Source organism: Python bivittatus, unplaced genomic scaffold, assembly GCF_059951505.1.
Source record: "Python bivittatus isolate LINGU-HERP-01145 unplaced genomic scaffold, Pbiv_v1 ctg000590_np1212, whole genome shotgun sequence".
Classification (NCBI taxonomy): domain Eukaryota; kingdom Metazoa; phylum Chordata; class Lepidosauria; order Squamata; family Pythonidae; genus Python; species Python bivittatus.
Genome location: NW_028277086.1, coordinates 7,803,190 through 7,822,950, shown reverse-complemented (window position 1 = coordinate 7,822,950; position 19,761 = coordinate 7,803,190). Strand labels below are relative to the sequence as shown.

The 19,761-nt window shown below is 38.8% G+C and overlaps 1 protein-coding gene across 3 annotated transcripts in view; it reads left to right on the top strand.

Annotated features, from left to right (window-relative positions):
- The window catches only part of KHDRBS3 (KH RNA binding domain containing, signal transduction associated 3), a 95,201-nt gene that overhangs the window by 18,817 nt on the left and 56,623 nt on the right, over positions 1 to 19,761 (top strand). For all 3 annotated transcript variants that reach the window (XR_015797552.1, XM_088148943.1, XM_088148944.1), the window contains exon 2: positions 17,758 to 17,876. Coding sequence is in view for 2 of the 3 variants with exons in the window: in XM_088148943.1 (XP_088005069.1) it covers positions 17,758 to 17,876 (119 nt within the window). In the remaining variant the exon portion in view is untranslated. The remainder of the gene's footprint in view (positions 1 to 17,757; positions 17,877 to 19,761) is intronic.

The following is a 19,761-nucleotide window of genomic DNA, read 5'->3' as shown; positions in this document are numbered from 1 at the left end:
ATCTTTTTTTTGGATCATTACTTCACCTAATCACAAAGCTTCTTAATTCAAATCCTTGCAGGGCTCTAATTGCTGACCTCCAGAGTCTGATAATTGTAGAAGATAGCTAGTCTCAAGCAGTATACCTAAACGGCTTGTGCAATTAAAAGTGAAAAATATAGCTTAACCTCTAGCCTGATCTTACTTCGAGGATCTGCCTTGAACTGCACTGTTCAGTCTAAGTCATTGATATATATATGGTTGACATTCCAATACCTCCAATAGAAAAAGATGAACTATTAATTTCAATAACACTGTCAAATTCTTGAACTTGAAAATGTGGAAGACTGAATTTCACATTTTTCAAATGATTGATTTATTGGAGAAAAGTGTTGTTTTCAGCTTCTCCTGCAGAAACTAGTTTGATTGGAAGAGAACTGTTGTCATGAGGGCAAGAAGCATGACGAGATGTTTTTTCTACAATGAACCAAAGATGGAAGAAGGGAACAAACTTCTATAATGCTAGGGCATCCTCCTTCTGTGTTTGAGAGTAGACTACTATTGTAAAGGAGCTTGTGTAGAAACTTTTGTGTGCAGTACTCCTTTCTAGTTGGTACTTTTATGAACTTGAGTGTAATTAGAATATTTTCGTAACAAAACAAGTCAGTAAGGTTGGAGAGAAAAGTGAGCGAAGAGTGATTGAGCAGTGATTTGGTTAGAAATGATGCATTAACACTAGAAAAAAAGGTATTGCTTAATTTTTTAGGTGAACATAAACATTCTAGAGGGACAAATGATTTGCTAGAATGAGAAGCTGAATCTACAAGAAAATAGAGTAAATATTCCTCAGGCAGAATAGGCTTTAATGGATAAGGCATGCTGGAAAAAGTGTGATGTAGAAGTAGGTATGTACAGATTTAAGATGCAAGGATCAGGCACTCATGTCACCAAGGGTGTTCTGGTGACACTGGTTGGCATTAGAAATTGGGGCAATTTGGCCTTTGCATGTTCAGAACATGAAGCTCTTGAGAACACCTCTCGTTCTGTTGGATCACAACTGACACCATCTCCAGCTATCCTAGTTGGAGGCACCAGCAAGGCCATCCTAAAACCTCATTGTATATGACATGTTACTTAAAGATGTAAATTACGTTTTCTTTGTCATATTCACGGATATGGCATCCTGGGTACATCAACGGGAGCTGAGTGCACATTTCCACTCTGTGTTTGCCAGCAGATCTATCTTTCTCCATAATTGTGGGATTGCATTTACAGGATATGAAATCAGCATTATATAGAGCTCTGAATAACTGATTTCTGTTTAGCTGAGGAAGCCGTCAGGATTTCTCTTTGTTATAACCAATAACTGCCTTTCGGGTTCTCTTCGTTTTGATTGGCAGCAGCTTTTTCTATACATCTCTGTAGAGAACAAGAGAGCTCTTTCCCTTTCTGTGGCACCATTATCTAGCTAAGCTATCAGCTTCTTTCTGAGACCGGGCAAAGAGTTTCACATCCTTTGACTTATTTTACAGTGTCTTGCAAGATGTGCTGAGACACAGAAAATAGTGTGTTAGAAATGGGAAGTTCAGCTTTCCAGATTTAACTGTAAGCAGAGAGCACTTCCGTGTATTGTAACTTATTCTAATAGGGTATGTTAGGTTTCTTGGTATGCTATCTTAAGGAGAAAAAGTTGTCTTTAGCACAGATGAACTTTTACTTACTGCCTTTATATTTTATCTGCATAGCATAAATACAGGTCCCCCTTAGCTTTATCCCTAGAGCAGTGTTGTTCAAGCTCAGCAACTTTACAATGTGTGAACTTCAACTTCTAGAATTCTGCAGCCAGCATGATGGCTGGGGAATTCTGGGTGTTGAAGTCCATGCATCTTCATGTTGTCAAGGTTGAGAAACACTGCCATAGAGTAACCTCCTTTTAAGGAATATTTGGCTGCGAGCATTTAGCTCAGAGTCCCCTCATGAGTCCAGTGATCAAGCAGGGACTTGGTCTTCTTGGTTGAAGTCTACCAGTTAAATTACAGTATTTCCCTGGCTTTAAACAAAAGACTGCAATTTGCAAGAGTATATTCAGTTAAGTATGTCCCCATTAGCCTTGTATTGTGCAATCCTGGGCACCAGAATGGAATAGACGGCTTGCTTCACTGAGCTTTCAGACTATCTTTTTGCAATTTCTAATGGTTATCCTCATTTTGGACTATTAAAGGGGCAAACTCTTCTTATTTCCTTTCTGGAGAGAAACATTATCATAATGATGAGGACTGAGAATCTCGTGTTTGGTGTTACAGGCCAAGAAGATTTAAAAGGGTTTTGCTGTCTCAGACATACTCCAAACTCTAGCACTTGTGATAGTAAAAGGAACAAAGTAGAAAACTTACTCTTACTGGCTTTATTAATAATCACCCATCATTTGCTGTTAGAATTGCAGAAAAAGGTAATTACATTTCTCAAACTCCTTTGCATATTTTATAAAATGACATTTTGGGTGGCAAGTTTAGGAGACAAAAAGATTTAATAAGAGATATTTAGGAAGTACATTTGTATATTAAATCTGAAGAGGTCCCCCCCCCCCCCCGTTACTTGTAACACGGTTCCAGTCAACAACATAGTGCCAAGTAGAGATATGCAAAACAGTTCGAAGTCAAATTATCTTCACCCTCATTTCTTTCAGGTAGCTCTTATTCAAAACAAAACTCGTGTATTTGTCAAGTTTTGGGTTGAGCATGTAACAAGCCATGTCTGTTTTGAGAAGAACAGTTGGTGCAAGGTTTCTTAACCTGGGGAACTTTAAGATGTGTGGACTTCCACACCCAGAATTCCCCAGCCAGCTGGCTGGGAATTCTGGGTGTGGAAGTCCACACATCTTCAAGTTTCCCAGGTTGAGAAACCCTGGTTTGATGTTTCAGATGATATGCTAAGAAGTGGTCTTATCTCTTGTGACTGGAGAATAATCTTTGGATTTTTCCTCTCTGGGCTGGTTGAACAGAGGAAAATTGGTTATGTTCCTGTTGCTGTTGGCTTAGGTGAGGCAGAGTGATGTGGAGTGGGGGGTACAGTAGGCATTTTAAGGGAAATATGGCACCATTAGGGATCTGTTCCGGAACTAACTGCCTGTTTGCCTTGAAGGAAGCCAAGCTGGATTTCACTGGTGTGAGTTTCTGTGTTTGTGGCCTTCAAAAGAAAAGCACTGGGTTTAGGAGAATGTGCGTGTATTTTGTGCATGCTCCAGGGTTGATTTTGAGTTTTATGGTGCCTTTTTATCTTCAAAGGCACTGTGAAAGCTCCAAAATTAGGCCAAATTACTTGAGTTCAAGAGTGTACATATGTGTACCTGCACTTAGCAAGCCATCTCTATATTATCTTTTTTTTTCCCCATCCAGAAAATTTCTTGGCTAATGACTTGCTTTAGAGGTTGTAAAAAGAGTAACTTGGGCTGGTTGACTTGCTGAGATTTGGTGATCCACTCAAAATCAACCCTGGAGCATGCACAAAATCCACGGTGCACTCTGTATTCTCTTCTGCCTCTTTGTTGGCGGAGAGGAGACTTCAGCGTGCTTTAAATATGCAAAAAAAAATAAACTCCCTTCTGTGCTGGTTGGCTTTCTAAGTGGGATGTGTGTGTGTGTGCACACACACTGTTGATGCAATCCACCAGGTATCTTACTGAAAAAGAATATTTGAGCTTCTTGGAGTGACCAGCCTTCAATGTATCACATCAAATGTAAAAAAGAAGAGTTGTTTTGCTCAGGAAGGGGATGTGTATGACTCATGATTTTTCTGTTTTGTGTGCACCTGAGGTTGTAAATGTGATTTGCATTTAGGATGTACATTCTGGCAGCCTGGCAGGGAGAGGTTTTGTGTTTTCCAGTTGTGAGGCCCTCCGTCTTAGGCAGAAGTCTTTCTTTCCATTTTGTTTTTATTTTTAATTGTGCCAGCCCTGCCCCTCCATCCCCCCCCCGCCACAAAAAAGAGGAAAGCCAGCAAGTTCACCTTCTAATGCAGGAGTTGAAGGAGACAGTCCACATTCCTGGCTGTCTACAAGATGAGGGTTAGGTTTATACAACATTGATTTAGTCAGAGTTTGCTTTAAATAAATAAATATTTGAAAGCAAGCTCGTTTGGGTTAATGAACTGACTGGAATTCATTTTCTGTCAGGATGTCCTCCTCCCCTGCAGGAGGAATTTGATTTGAAAGGTGTGTGTCAGAGATTAGTCTTTGACTACCCAGCCTCTTAATCTGTCTTCCCATTCCTTTCAACTGGCATGCTCCCAAGGGAAAGGAAGAGGGGGTACACTTTTGTCTGAGTTCAAGAAAGGTAGTGTAGGAAAAGGATGTAAGAAATGCTTCCATAACAGGATTTAAAAAAAAAAAAGCATTTTTTTCCTCTGCTAATTTGTTCCCCAAGCTGGGTTGCGATGGCACTCAGTGTGCTACTTTATCTACAGTGGGGCAAAAAAGTATTTAGTCAGCCACCAATTGTGCAAGTTCTCCCACTTAAAAAGATGAGAGAGGCCTGTAATTTTCATCATAGGTATACCTCAACTATGAGAGACAAAATGGGGGAAAAAATCCAGAAAATCACATTGTCTGATTTTTAAAGAATTTATTTGCAAATCATGGTGGAAAATAAGTATTTGGTCACCTACAAACAAGCAAGATGTCTGGCTCTCACAGACCTGTAACTACTCCTTTAAGAGGCTCCTCTGTCCTCCACTCGTTACCTGTAGTAATGGCACCTGTTTGACCTTGTTATCAGTATAAAAGACACCTGTCCACAACCTCAAACAGTCATGCTCCAAACTCCACTATGGCCAAGACCAAAGAGCTGTCGAAGGACACCAGAAACAAAATTGTAGACCTGCACCAGGCTGGGAAGACTGAATCTGCAATAGGCAAGCAGCTTGGTGTGAAGAAATCAACTATGGGAGCAATAATTAGAAAATGGAAGACACATAAGACCACTGATAATCTCCCTTGATCTGGGGCTCCACGCAAGATCTCACCCCATGGGGTCAAAATGATCACAAGAACGGTGAGCAAAAATCCCAGAACCACACGGGGGGACCTAGTGAATGACCTGCAGAGAGCTGGGACCAAAGTAACAAAGGCTACCATCAGTAACACACTATGCTGCCAGGGACTCAAATCCTGCAGTGCCAGACGTGTCCCCCTGCTTAAGCCAGTACATGTCTCGGCCCATCTGAAGTTTGCTAGAGAGCATTTGGATGATCCAGAAGAGGATTGGGAGAATGTCATATGGTCAGATGAAACCAAAGTAGAACGTTTTGGTCTAAACTCAACTCATCGTGTTTGGAGGAGAGAGAATGCTGAGTTGGATCCAAAGAACACCATACCTACTGTGAAGCATGGGGGTGGAAACATCATGCTTTGGGACTGTTTTTCTGCAAAGGGACCAGGACGACTGATCCGTGTAAAGGAAAGAATGAATGGGGCCATGTATCGTGAGATTTTGAGTGAACACCACCTTCCATCAGCAAGGGCATTGAAGATGAAACGTGGCTGGGTCTTTCAACATGACAATGATCCCAAACACACTGCCCAGGCAACGAAGGAGTGGCTTCGTAAGAAGCATTTCAAGGCCCTGGAGTGGCCTAGCCAGTCTTCAGATCTCAACCCCATGGAAAACCTTTGGAGGGAGTTGAAAGTCCATGTTGCCCAGCGACAGCCCCAAAACATCACTGCTCTAGAGGAGATCTGCATGGAGGAATGGGCCAAAATACCAGCAACAGTGTGTGAAAACCTTGTGAAGACTTACAGAAAATGTTTGACCTCTGTCATTGCCAACAAAGGATATCTAACAAAGTATTGAGATGAACTTTTGATATTGACCAAATACTTATTTTCCACCATGATTTGCAAATTCTTTAAAAATCAGACAATGTGATTTTCTGGATTTTCCCCCCCATTTTGTCTCTCATAGTTGAGGTATACCTATGATGAAAATTACAGGCCTCTCTCATCTTTTTAAGTGGGAGAACTTGCACAATTGGTGGCTGACTAAATACTTTTTTGCCCCACTGTACCTGTGTGATCCTGGAGTTAAAAAAAAAAAAAAGTTGGAGGCTTTTTCTCTATTCCCATTTCAATGGCCGATACACTTGTAAGCATTGCTTTGACCAACCACACAACCCTTGGATAGTTTGGGGCTTCTTCCATTGGCAGCTTAAAGCGCTGTGCCTCAGGAGTGCCTGCAGAATGTCCAAAAAGTCAAGATGAGGACCCCAAAGGTATGATCAAAGCTCTGTTTGCTTTTTACGTGCATCACATGTGTGGGTGGAGCTCCAGTGGCCTCATCATGGCCTCCATCTTGACTTTTTTTTTATCATACACTGTGGATGACACCATGAGTGTTTTTTTTTGTAAGAGCTTGATTGAACCTTTTCCATTTCATCATGTTCCTACTTCCCTAGTTCTACAGCTATTCAGTTCTTTGCATCTACTTCATGATGCTTTATAGAGATGCTCAGATGTACTGAACAGGTTAACATTTGTTTATCCCTCTCCTTGTTCTTGACCATTACCTCTCTCACTAGACAGACCAGATCAGGAAATCAACTCCACAGGATGTCTACTACTTTTATTGAGATTGGCTATAGGACCAGAATCTTGCAAGTCTGATGCTGCTGTTCCTGTTCCTCCTCCTCCTCCTCCTCCTCCTCCTCCAGTGAATTAGGGAGGCATTTCCCTGAGCCGCTTCTGAATGTTATCTTGTAGTTCTGAACTTTAAAAAAATGCTTTAGCTCCTTTTGCCTAGGCAACTCCTTTGCCTTCTGCATATCTCTTGTCAAAGTTATCTTCCTTACTGTCTACATTACCTTACAATCAAACGGAAAGCATTTGGATTGCTGGGAATAAGAAGTCTATTATTGGGGATTACACTAGATATATCTTCAGTTAAGCTAAGGAGATACGTACATAATACTCCTGTGGAAAGCATATTCGTTTGGGTATTTGGCATTCATAAACTTGTATACATTGAGCTGATTTGCTTCTGGCCTTCTTCTGTACTCCAGTGACTTGAAGTCAGCACGCATTCTTCCGAGCAGGAAGTTTGTAAGCACTGATCTGTACTGAGTTGCTGAAGCAGTAAAAAATAGTTTCAGAAAAGGGCTGAAGGCAGTTAAGTGCAAGAGAGGCAAATAAATTGGCAGAAGTGAAGGAGTGGAGAAAAAACTTTCCAAGCAGAAGCTGGCAGTGGAAATGCATGTAAACTCAGAGAGGCAGCAGGAGGCATAGCATTTCAAACTGGCCCATGAATGAAGTTACCTGCTTTTCCATTTACTGGATGGAGTTGCTTAAAATCCCCTTGTCCCCTCCTCCCCACGCACACTGGAGCTGCAGTGTAACAAATAATTAGTTGCGCAAGAAGGCTTGAAGGAGGTAGTCTCCATAGTAAGCAAAGTATGGTAGAAAAATTCATATTGAAGTTAGACACATGCATACCTTTTGCTCCCCATAAAAGGGGTGGGAGGGAGCCCAGCATGTGCTATAATAAAGAATTTCATAAACTTTCCTTTGAGGAATAATTTATGATATGGCTGTGGGGAGAGTATATTCCTAAAATGATAAACTCTGCCATTTCTTTTCTGCAGCATATAGAAAAGGGTTCCTCAACCTTGGCGAGATGTGTGGACTTCAAGTCGCCAAGGTTGAGGAACCCTGATATAGAAGGCAGGTGTTTCCAGAAGCATGCCATTAGGGTTGCAAAAAAACTGATAGAATTAAAGTCAAGCGTTTTAAAAAACTTTCCCGGTTGAATTTTTGTCCTGTACAGCAGTCACAAGGCAGCGGACCATTGTCAGGATCAAAAGCACAAAGGTCTTTGAGGTCATAGTAATCTGTTTTGGGGCTTTGGGTTTGTGATAATTTTCAAGTAAGGAGAGTTGGTATATTGATAATGAAATACAACCATAAATATAGTGCTGGGAACGTGGAGGAACTGAGCATGTGTATGTGTGTATCTATATATCACATTTATATAGTTTAACTATATTAAGGGATGCCTATAGAAAAATAAGTTTTTGGTTACTACTGCACTGGTTGCAGTTTGTTTGCGGGATTATTTATTAAGCACACTTATATCCTGCCTCAATCAAAAATACTCTCGGCAGGTCTCATAGAATAAATGAATAAATAAAAAACAATTAAAACATCCATGGTACAAAGTTCACAAATAAGACCAATTATAGCAGCAAGAACAACAACAACCAAACATCAGAATGAAAGCAATTAAAATGGAGGTCATAAGTGGCACGATAAAGTCAGGAGTATGAAACCCCTCCATCTCTAGCAGCTTCTGAAATGTCAACAGGAGGCTGTTCTACCGCGTTATAGCTGCCACAGAAAAGCAGTGCCTTCTCACTTCAGCCCCTGAACCTCCCCAAAATGTAATAAGCTTCTCCTTATTTGATCAAATTGGTCAGGCTGGTACTGCTCGGAGTAGACAGTCCTGCTGGTTGCCACATGCGCTTGTAATCGCACAGAGCAGTGTTTCTCAATCTTGACAACTTGAAGATGTGTGGACTTCAACTCCCAGAAGTCCCCAGCCAGCATGCTGGCTGGAGAATTCTAGAAGCTGAAGTTCACACATTGTAAAGTTGCTGAAGTTGAACAGCACTGGCATAGAGTGTTACTTGCACTGTGAACTCCTTGGGCAGTATTGTTAGAGTTCCTGCACTTGCTAGAAGTGCCCAAGCAGATTCTCCGAATTTTCTGTGCCCTGTGATGCAGATTTGGTGGGCATGGGTAGGGTTTGATGGTTATAACTGGCTAGTATTCTGTTGCATTTTTGAAATTCTAGAGATCTCTAAGTCAGTAATGGGCAGCTCATGCTTGTAATGTGTTGCATCACTGAGCATTACCTTGTTCAGCACATGTTATTCTCATTGACAAGCTGTTAAGGTATGCTTTGGAGGGCAGTACATTAAGGTGGGTTCACAGCTGGCTAGGTAACCACACTCCAAGAGGCAACATGAATTGTTTTACATCGGTGTTTTTCAACCTTGGCAACTTTAAGATGTGTGGACTTCAACCCTCAGCATTCCCCACCCAGAATTCCTCAGCATGCTGACTGGGGAAATCTGGGAGTTGAAATCCACACATCTTAAAATTGCCAAGGTCGAAAAACACTGTTCTACATTGAGTTGGAGGGCAGTAACCAGTAGGGATCAGTCTTGGGGCCAGTATTACCCAACATTTTTATTGATGTTCTAGATAATGGAATTTGTGGGTTGCTTGTTAGATTTATAGATGAGACAGAATTGGTAGGTCTGGCCAATACCCAGAAAGACAGGACAAGATTGTAATCTAATCTGAAAAAGTTGGAAGACTGGTCTGAGTGGAACAAGATGTTCTTCAACAGGGATAATTGCAATTTATTACATAAGGAAGAAAAATATAAAGCACACATGCATGATAATGGATGCATGGCTTGGCAGTACTACATTGGAGAACATTATTGATAACAAGCTGACAAGAGCCAACAATGGGTGACAATTGCTGGAAGAATTAACACAGCTTGGGGCTGCATTAGAAGAAGAGGAATTGTATCAAAGACCCATGAAGTCTGTATTCTCCTTTACTACAGTGGTGAGGCCACACCTGGAATACTGTGTACAATTCCAGGTACTGTCTTTCCAGAAGAACATTGACAATATTGAATATTTCCAGAAGATTACAAGAGAGGTGGTTGGGAAAGATGATACAGGGACTTAAGGACATGCCCTGTAAGGACAAACAATATGGACTTGGGATATTCAACCTGGAAAGAAGGTAGCTGAGGGAAAGATATTAATGTTCAGATACAGAAAAAAGTGGCAGAGGGAAGGTGGTCGGGAACTATTTTCCATTGCCACAGAAACGAAGATAGGAAATAATGGGTATACATTTTATTTAAATGTACTGTAAAGAATATTTCCTGATCTGTATAGATGGTGGAACCTATGGAGGTAGTGGATTCTCCATCTCTGAAAGTTTTTAAGAAAAGGCTGGTAGACAGCTTTTGAGAATGGTTGAATTGATATTCCTGCACATTGCAGTGGGTTGGACCTAGTTATTCTTATGGTTCTTTCCAACTCCACGGTTGAATAATTCCCAGCAGCCTACCAATTATCTGACTGTGTGGTTGTTTGGCACTGAAGAGGATGCAACAACCTTGAGGAGAACCTTTGGAGAGTCTTTTTTCATCAGCATCTTTGTTTAATGGTTCAGGTTTATGGACTAGTTGCGTTCCTTGAGTTTCAGCAATGACCTCAGAAAGTCTGACTATACTACCATGTTTTTCCATTACTGGTTATTGAATTTCATGGAGTGTAGTTAATGCATTGTGGGGCCTTTTCTGGCTATCTTCTTTCAGAAGTCAAAATAAGGAAGGTAAAATTGAAAATGTGTTGCATGGAGGAAGTATAGTTTCAGGGGCATTAAAGTAATACTTGGATGAGCTTAATGTGATGAGCATGTTCTCCTTTTTTACCTCAATGTATTTGGTATAGATATAGAAAAGTTTCAGTCATTTTATTAGAATAAACAGAAGGTCAGTTTCTTTTTACCAGTGTTTGCTAACTTATACAGGTTAAAAAAAAAAAAAAAAAGTATCAAAACCTAGACGGAGGGACTGGTGGTTCTTGATTATTTCTCTGTGTAGAATCTTTGGTCTGCATATATAGATTCTTCTCTCCTTTTGTATGAGCTACAGTTTGTCTATATACATATTTCCACATTTCATCTAAACCAGAAACTGATTACCATTGTTGGATTAAGCCATTGACAAAAAACGTATTACAGGTAGTCCTCGCTTAACGACCGTTTAACAACAATCCAGTGTTACGATCGACTTGGAAAAAGTGCTTTACGACCCCCATAGTCACGTGGTTGCGGTTTGTGACCGTTTTATGACAGTTGTTAAGCGAATCGTGTCATTAAGTGAATTCTGGCAAAAAAGTCCATCAGGAAAACTGGATTCACTTAACCACCTTGAGATTTGCTTAATGACTACATGATTTGCTTAACGACTGTCATAAAAAAAGGTGGTAAAATTAGCTCCAATTTGCTTAATGACCAAATTGCTTAGTCACCTAAATTCTGGTCCCTATTGTGGTCAGATAGCGAGGACTACCTATACTGCATAGAATGGAGGGACTCCCATTTTAGGCTCAACAAAGATGTCTCATCTGGCAAGTTATTATTCAAGATCATAAACACGGCTTAACTACAGTTAAGAATTCCCAAGTGTGCAGTATAACTTCATGATTTAAACCACACTGGAATACAGATAACGATGATGATGATGACGACGACGACGACAATGACAATGACAACAACAAGCAGGAGGCTGAAATTAGTCCACTTCTGGGCTTTCTTTGTTGTTTTGAGCACATAGTGAGCTTGTACGAAAATAGGAGAGGGAAGCAGTGGATTATGTGCATCAATGGGTAGTGAAATTGGCTGGACTGTTCTTTGTGTTGTACTTTTTTATCTTCACTAGTCTACCCTGTCCAAATCGTTAGAGCCAGAAAATGGCAGGTAATCTTGCTTCCAGAATGGTATGTATCACACTGCCCCCACATTGCAATGTCTCCTCCAAGAGTAGAAAGTTAAGATGATTCTAAAAACATTTGTTTCTTTGATTCAGCTTGGCCTTGTATTCTTTTCAGCTTTCCTAAGGACTGAGATGTTGAGTGTGCCTTGCAAGGTTGAGATAAGGTGACTTGGCAGTCACTGTTCAAGAGTGAGAAATATTTGTAATTTCAGAATTTGATTTAAACCCCAATTTTTTACTCTGTTGGGATCTCAAGGCAGCAAATGCTCAGAAATGTGAAAACTTGGGGGGGGGGGGGGAAAGGGGAAAAAAAACACTTTGGGAAGACTCATGTTTTTCCAGTTTTCCTCTAGGCCTTCTTTTGTTCATTTGCTTCTAAAAATTGAAATTGGAGAAAGAGTAAAAGGATTCCAATGAAATATTTAGGGTAATAAATTGGAATCAGATTTGGTGCTGATAAATTGTTGTAATTTATTTCCCTAAAATATTTTCTAACTTGTAGTAAGATGAACCTGCAAGGGGAGGAGACATTTCTGCCTGTAATTCCAAGGTCCTTTGCTTGATATGTATAATTTTAAAGCAGCAAGATGAACTTGTCAGTTAAGGGTAGTAAGGGAAAAAAAGAACATTGGAGATATTTCAGGTTTTGTTCCGGAGGTTGGAGGGGGGACAGGAAAAATAGTTTTGTGCATGGCTTTGAAATTTCTAGAAATTTTATATCTTTTAGTAACTTGTTCTGTGCTAAAGAATGTCAAGATTTTACCAAAAATTTCAAGGTGTGATAGAAGATATAAATGTAGGTATAGAAAAGTGAGTGTGCGTGGGTAAGATATTTGGGGATCATTATGAACCCTCATTTATCAGCTAAAATTTTGTCTGTGACGATGCTGGACAGAGGGGAAATTAATGAGTAGTTGTGTACATTATACTCCACAAACATGGACATATTCTTTAATGCTACTTCAAATCCCTTGGTCCAAGGCTAAACTGGAATACAAATCTGTACTTGCTTGCTCCACAGTATAGTGCTAACAGGTAGATATCATAATGTGGTAAGAACTGCAAGAAATAGGTAAGAGTTCAGTTTTCAGTCTCTGCAAGAAAAAGTGAATGAAAATCAGACATAATGAGTCTATTTCTGTTTGATCAGATTCATAATTGGAATATTAATGCATATAGAAGTTGATAGTTACACAGCCATGAGGATGTTAGCTCAATTCATAGACTTACTAGAGAAGATATAGTATTTATATTTATCATTTAAAACCTGCTATTCGTTTGAAATCTGCTTCAGAGCTGCTTATGTAAGCATCATCCAATTTTTAACTTGTAGCCTTTGCATCTGAAAGATAACACACACCAGACAGTCAAGGGAAGCAAAGCAAGGTCAACATACCAACTTTAAAATTTGCAGAGTTGGTCTGATAATTTTTCATGACATTGGAGCAGAAAAACACAACAGAATTCTTATCAATGTTGAAGAATTCATTCTCATCTCTTTTGTCCCAGCTTCTTGTCATCTGGACCTTCAGTCTTGTGAAATTTTGGTAATAAAAACTTTGATCACTTTTGACTTCTCATGCTCCAGATAAGTGAATTCTGGTAAACATATTGAGACTCCTTTGTATATTTATATTAAATATATTAATATATATTTGTATTTATATATTTATATTAATTAAATATTAGTATATTTAATGTTAAGTCATTAGTTTACAGGATAGCCAGAGTTTTTGAAGTATACCATGAAACATCTCTTGTGACATACATCTCTCTTGGACTCAAATGATTTAATGTCAATTAAACAATTCTCTGATGCAAAACCAACCTTCCTTCCTTCCTTCCTTCCTTCCTTCCTTCCTTCCTTCCTTCCTTCCTTCCTTCCTTCCTTCCTTCCTTCCTTCCTTCCTTCCTTCCTTCCTTCCTTCCTTCCTTCCTTCCTTCCTATCTTTGTACCTACCCACAATTCTGTTACAGGTTAAATTAAGCAAAAAATATTATCCAAAGTTTGCCATATTGATTAACAAGGTACAGCATTCACATGATCAAATATTTCTATTTTACATCTTATAAAGCATTGCCTGGATGGTCAAGCTGAATCACACACAAGTAAGGAAGAACTGGTATTCATTTCAGGAAGATGAAATGACTTCAACATAAGTTCCCTTTTATGTTCTTCCTAATCTGATAATACAAGTAATAATATACTTGAGAAATATTTATGAGCAGATGAACCTGAAATACTATTTTTTGTTCCAGACAATAAAATATTCTTGTATCAGACATTTATCAGTATATTTTTTCATGAGTCAGATTTATATAGGTAAAATAATACTCTCACTGTCTGGAATAATACCCTTGTTCTTTTTCATCCATTTGCTTAGCAAAGAATCAAGGAATTATGTTCTTTAACTTCCCTCATTTTATGCTCCTTCCTATTCCATTGATAGATTCACCAGCTACTAGGGTCAGAGTTGGAGTGAAGAATGTACACTGTTTCCTATTAAAACAGTGATAAGTTTCTTCCCAGAGTCATTTTAGTTTCATTGGCTATGACTGGGAGGGAACAGAGAGGAGACATTCACTGATATTCCCATCTAAATTAGAAGCTTCCTCTGTCACAACATTTAATGAGAGCTGAAATGATCCTTACAGAATGGAAGCCGAGTTAAAAGCAAAGGATAATAAGGATATCAGGTGAAGACAACAAGTACAGTCTGTAGAGGTCTAGAGTGGTGCCATAATCTTTCAGGGAATATATTTTACAATTGATTTCATAGTTTTAGACAGAAAACTGTCTAAGTTTTCTAGAGAAATAATGGAGTGTAAAATATTGCAATGAAGATTACTTATTCGTTAAATCATCCTTCTCCCAACTTAAGCACCCTCCAGGTGTGTGAATTCTCAGCTCCCAGAATTCCCACCCAATATAGCTAATGTTGATACTTACTCAATGGAAGGGTGTACTGATTGGAGAAGACTTTGTTGAAAGGACACGGATCAGGCAACGGGAAAATCAGACTGAAAGAGCATGAGAACAAATGGCATTTGAATTGTGGAAGAAAAAGCGCTGTAGTTGGATCATACGTGACTGTAAGATGAAGAGGAAGACCTGGTTTGGTGGGAAAAGTTAGCCGAGAAGTTTAAAAGAATCTCAGAAGAAGATTCTGTATTCCTTCAGAGAAAATTATATGAACTGTTTATGTAGGCATCAGGAGTTCACCTCACTGGGTTCAAAACTCATTGAGATTCTTATTTTCTCATGTTATCTGTCCTCAGTAAACAGTACCTCATAATAAGAGTTTTATCATTTTAAGTTCTTGTACCTGAGCTTAATAAATTCAAATATTTCCAAACTTATTTTTCCATTTTAGATTGCTTGGTCCAGATTTGGCATTTTTATTATCAGTTCATTCAGTATTTACTTCTATAAAGTACCTAGAATCCCAAGATAATGGCATAACGTTTCCCCCATAAACCAATCACTTTCCACATACAAATAATTGTGTTTGAATTAGATTAGAGACTCAAGAGATATTGCTAGATAGCCACAGGTTGAGGGGTTAATGCACCGTGAAAGCTCTTTGAATGAACTTTAAGCAGCTGTTTATCCTATCCACTACAAATCCTTGAAAATAGAAAAAGTAATTTTACAAATCTGTTGGGATGTTGAAATTAATGTCTTAAGCAAAAGTTTCATTAGAGTAACATGCTTTTCAGATTAAGGGAAACTCTCTGTTTGCATTTACTATATTAACAAAAATGCCTGTAGAACATATAGAAAGGTCTCAAGAAATCTTTGTTACAACACATAGTTAGAATATTTTGCCTCTGGACCTTCGTTCTTTGCCAAGTCTGTGTGATGAAGCTAACCACTAAAGGGCTTGCGGTTTATATACTTAATGTTTACTAAAATCTGTGGTTCCACTGTTTCACCTTAGTTATTGATGGAGACAATCACTTTAAAGGCCTCACTTTAATACGGTGAAGTTCTGTTGCATGGAGCATTAATAAAGATAGCAAGGCTCACATTTATGGTCCTCTCACAAAAAGATTAATTCTTTGAGGTTAGTGAAAGAAGTCCTCTTTTCCATTATCCAAATGCAACCAGTGATACTGTGGTCTGCAGTATGGGTTTATTACGTAAACAACCCTTGCTTAGCCTATTGTGTTATGCATAGCATTCAGTAATTCCTTTATTTGACCTGAATTTCTGGGCATTGTGTCCATGATCTGGGAACATGGGATTTTAATCCTTAGCATTATAAAAAGACCTTAATCACATGCTCATCCATTATTTCTGAGCTAGGAGACTACATCAGAACACAAAGCCTACTAGTAGTGCAGTATGTAATCTAGCGATTAAAGAAGACAAATCCTACTCATTTGACTTTGGAAATCTGATTAGATTTCCTCGTCAGTCTTGCCCAGCTATCTGCAACTAAATCAGTGTGCTGTATTTGAAAATAGCCCACTAGTGGGTTTGGGGATTATATTGATATCATCCAGTTTTACTCTTCCTTAAAGCAGGAGTGAATATGAATGGGGTAACTTGCCATGTCCTTGCATTTATTTTGTGATAATAAGGACCTAACCTGTGTGTCTGGATTCTCCAGCTAGTGAGAATGAGGAGTTTGTGATTTCTGATTTGCAACTACTCCTCTTTATGGAATTGAGCAGGATTTGACCCAGGTTCCTTTCAACCATTAATAAAATGCTAGATGAACTCTTTATGGCTGTTTAGAGAATCTTGGTGTAGTTTGGGTTGTGTGAACCAGCTAAAGAACAATTATTTCATGGGATAAAATCTTGAAAGATCTTACAGGTCACCAAGGACAACCCTCTAGAAGCAGGATCCCATAATTGTCCTTTAGCTCCGCCTTCCCAGAATTGGTACCCTCCAGATATATTAGGGCTATATCCCTTGGTATTCCAGCCAACATTAATGGGGAAATGAAGTTTTCTCTCCATGATTGTATAGAATGTCTGAATATTAACTTGATAATCTGCATACAGGCAAATTATCTCCATGATTGTATAGAATGTCTGAATATTAACTTGTTAATCTTCATACAGGCAAATCACCCAACAAGAGCAGAATATATTTCTATTACTAATTGGGTGGAAACATAATCAGTTCAAGATAAGAGAGGAATGATCCTCGGAATAGATCGTTGGCCTAGCAAGTAAAATAACCTCATTTTCATAAGATCTGTTTTTAAGTTGCTGGACACTCCTTGAATTTGTTTCTTCTTGTAATGTAAGAAATTAAATCAGTTTAAAAAAAGTTTCTTATAAAAATTACTTGATAATGAATCAAACAGCAGGAGTTTACACTTCTGGGTTGCATGTAACTTTATTTGTATACCCACCTGTTCTATTTTTAAAGTATGGCTCTTTATTAAATATATGATGGTTGGGGGGGTGATTTAATTTTTAGGAGAATCTGACTGTTACATCAACAAATTCAGACTTGAAACAAATAGTTATAAACTCTGACCAATGCTTTTTAGCTGTATATTTTGAGACTACCATCAAAGTTCTTCTGCCCAACCATCACTCTGTGATGTGGGAGGATAATACCCGTCTGTTTTATATAATATTTGCAGAAAATATGTACATAAAAATGTGCGTGCAACACTTCGATAATAATAATTTATTAAATTTGTGTGTCGGCTCCAGGAGGCTAAATATATATGGCATTGTGTGTTATAAATGGAAGACATTGCTATGTGCAAATGTTCACTGGTATAAAATGCATTTCTAAGGCTGCCTTCCTTAGATGGAATATTCTGTCTTTTAGATAAATGTATCAGCGTCGAAAAGGAGGAATTTTGAGATTTAATAAAGAATTGGGAATAAGGGGAGTCTGGAATATCCTTAGGCAAAAGTTATGTGTGGTCCACAGAAAAGGTTTCCTGTTTCCTAGGGTGGACGGGAAAAATAGAATCAGGCAAAACAAAGACTTTCATACAGCATAAATTTTAGAATGCAAGATTCATTACCCAGTATGGTTCTTGGGCTGGATCTAGTAGTTATGGAAGTTCAGTTCATTAGATTAGATCCAGGTTTCTTCTGTTGTCTCATCTAAACTTGGGTGGAAGATGAATTGCCCTAATGAAGTATTGGTTGTTTTAAAGGAAGATATGTTTGCGGTTGTTTAGGAAAACTAATTCTAAAGTAAGTTTTGTATTTCCTGTTACAGAAATTGATAAATTCCAGAAAGGAGAAGGCAAAGAAGATGAAAAATACATTGATGTAGTGATTAATAAAAACATGAAACTGGGGCAAAAAGTATTAATTCCAGTAAAGCAATTTCCTAAGGTAAGTTCAGTGCATATTCCAGCTCATTTGCTGCTGTTTTTGCACATTGTAGGTATTACCATGCACTGTGACTCTGCTCGTTTTCAGATTCAACAATGTATCTGGAAAGAATCATGCAATCTTTCCACGAATGTCAGGAAATATAGGTTCAATATTATTTTTATAACAATTACTACCTAGCTATTGTCACTGTTTTATTAGCTAAAGCATAAACAAGAATTTGATAAACAGCATTATGTATTCATAAAATGTTAAGGATATATCATAAATACAATACTTTCTGTAAGCAGACCAATACAAGTAAACACATTTTTCTGATTGCACAAAGCACTGTAGAAAATGTAAAAAGAGTGAAATTTGAACAAATTTTTGAATGTTTGTATTTTGTGGATCCATCCCTTTTTTAGATCATTGTTGGCAGCCTTAGGCCCAGATGGTTTGTATAACGCTAATATTGTATCTGAATGAGTAAATTCCACCCCTAAGACGCAGAACAAAAACATAGATTCTTACAAGTCCCAATGCTTGATTTGGTTAATAAATAATTCTGAGTCTATCCTTAAAAGCTGTTAAAATAAATGAACAATAACATGTCATTCCAAGAACTGTTAAGAACCAGTTTCAGTGTTTGGCATTCTCTTTTGTAGTAGCTTGTAGAGTAACGAGACAAGGGAACTGTTGTTGGGCTCTTTAGCCTACCTTGACTTTTATAAGATGTTACCTGAAGTGGTGTTCGAGAGAGAGAGACTTCTACTAGCAAAGGTTGTGGTTTTAGTGATTACTTTCTGAACAGGTAATGCAGAGCCTGACGTGGGATCAAGTAGAAGTGGTACCTCTACTTACGAACTTAATCCGTTCCGTGACTCTGATCGCAAGTCAAGTTGGTCGCAAGTCGAAGTAAATTTTCCCATAAGGTTCAATGTAATTACCGTTAATCCGTTCCGGCGTCTGCGGACCACGCGTCGGGGCGGAAAAACGGCCACTGACCACGCGACAGGGCGGAAAAATGGCCGCGGACCACGTGTCAAGGGTGGAAAAATGGCCGCGGACCACGTGGAATGGGCGGAAAATGGCCACGGATCCGGTTCGTAAGTCGAGGCGAGTTCGTAAGTAGAGGTAAATCTTTGGGGCCGGAGCTGGTCGTATCCCGAAAAATTCGTAAGTAGGGGCGTTCGTAAGTAGAGGTACCACTGTATGTGCAAAACCTAATCTTCTGGGAACTGAATCTTGCAGAGAACTGATCTGACCGTTTAAGGGACTCTGGCCTCCAGGGATTTTCTGGAAACAGGAAAGCATTCATGCTGTTCCAGAATGTGGACTGCTTCCTGTTGGGAGAATTAACTTCCAGAAAACTGCAGGAAAGCCTTCAGAACATTTTGATCAGCACAGAATGATTGATTTTGCACATTCCTCGGCTAGAGAATGAGTTAGTGATTTGAATTAAGAATGAACACAGGCATTTAACTCTGATGGTTATGTATGCAGAAGCATGGCTTTTTGACCCTTCTAACAGATGTTTCCAGCCATACCTCAGAATGCCCTGAATTACATTTCTGTTTGAGTATAAATATAACCAAAGAGCTGAATATGGCTGTTGCATTTTTTGTGGGTGAGTGGCATGCGGCTTTTTCTAAAAGGAAGAGCTTGAGATTTTCTAGAGTTAGATGCCTTTTAGTAATAAGAATCAAATTGCCAATGTGAACAGCTTATTTTATTAATAGCAAAGGGAAGGCAAGTTTAATCACAATTAATTGTGCATTGAAACACTAGCCACAATGCTGCTGTTCTTTGGGAAGACTCGAAAGAGCAGCATCTGTTGCTGCGTATCTTCTGAAAATGAAAAAAAAAATGGCTTTCTAAATTGCTTACATCAAGTAACAAAACT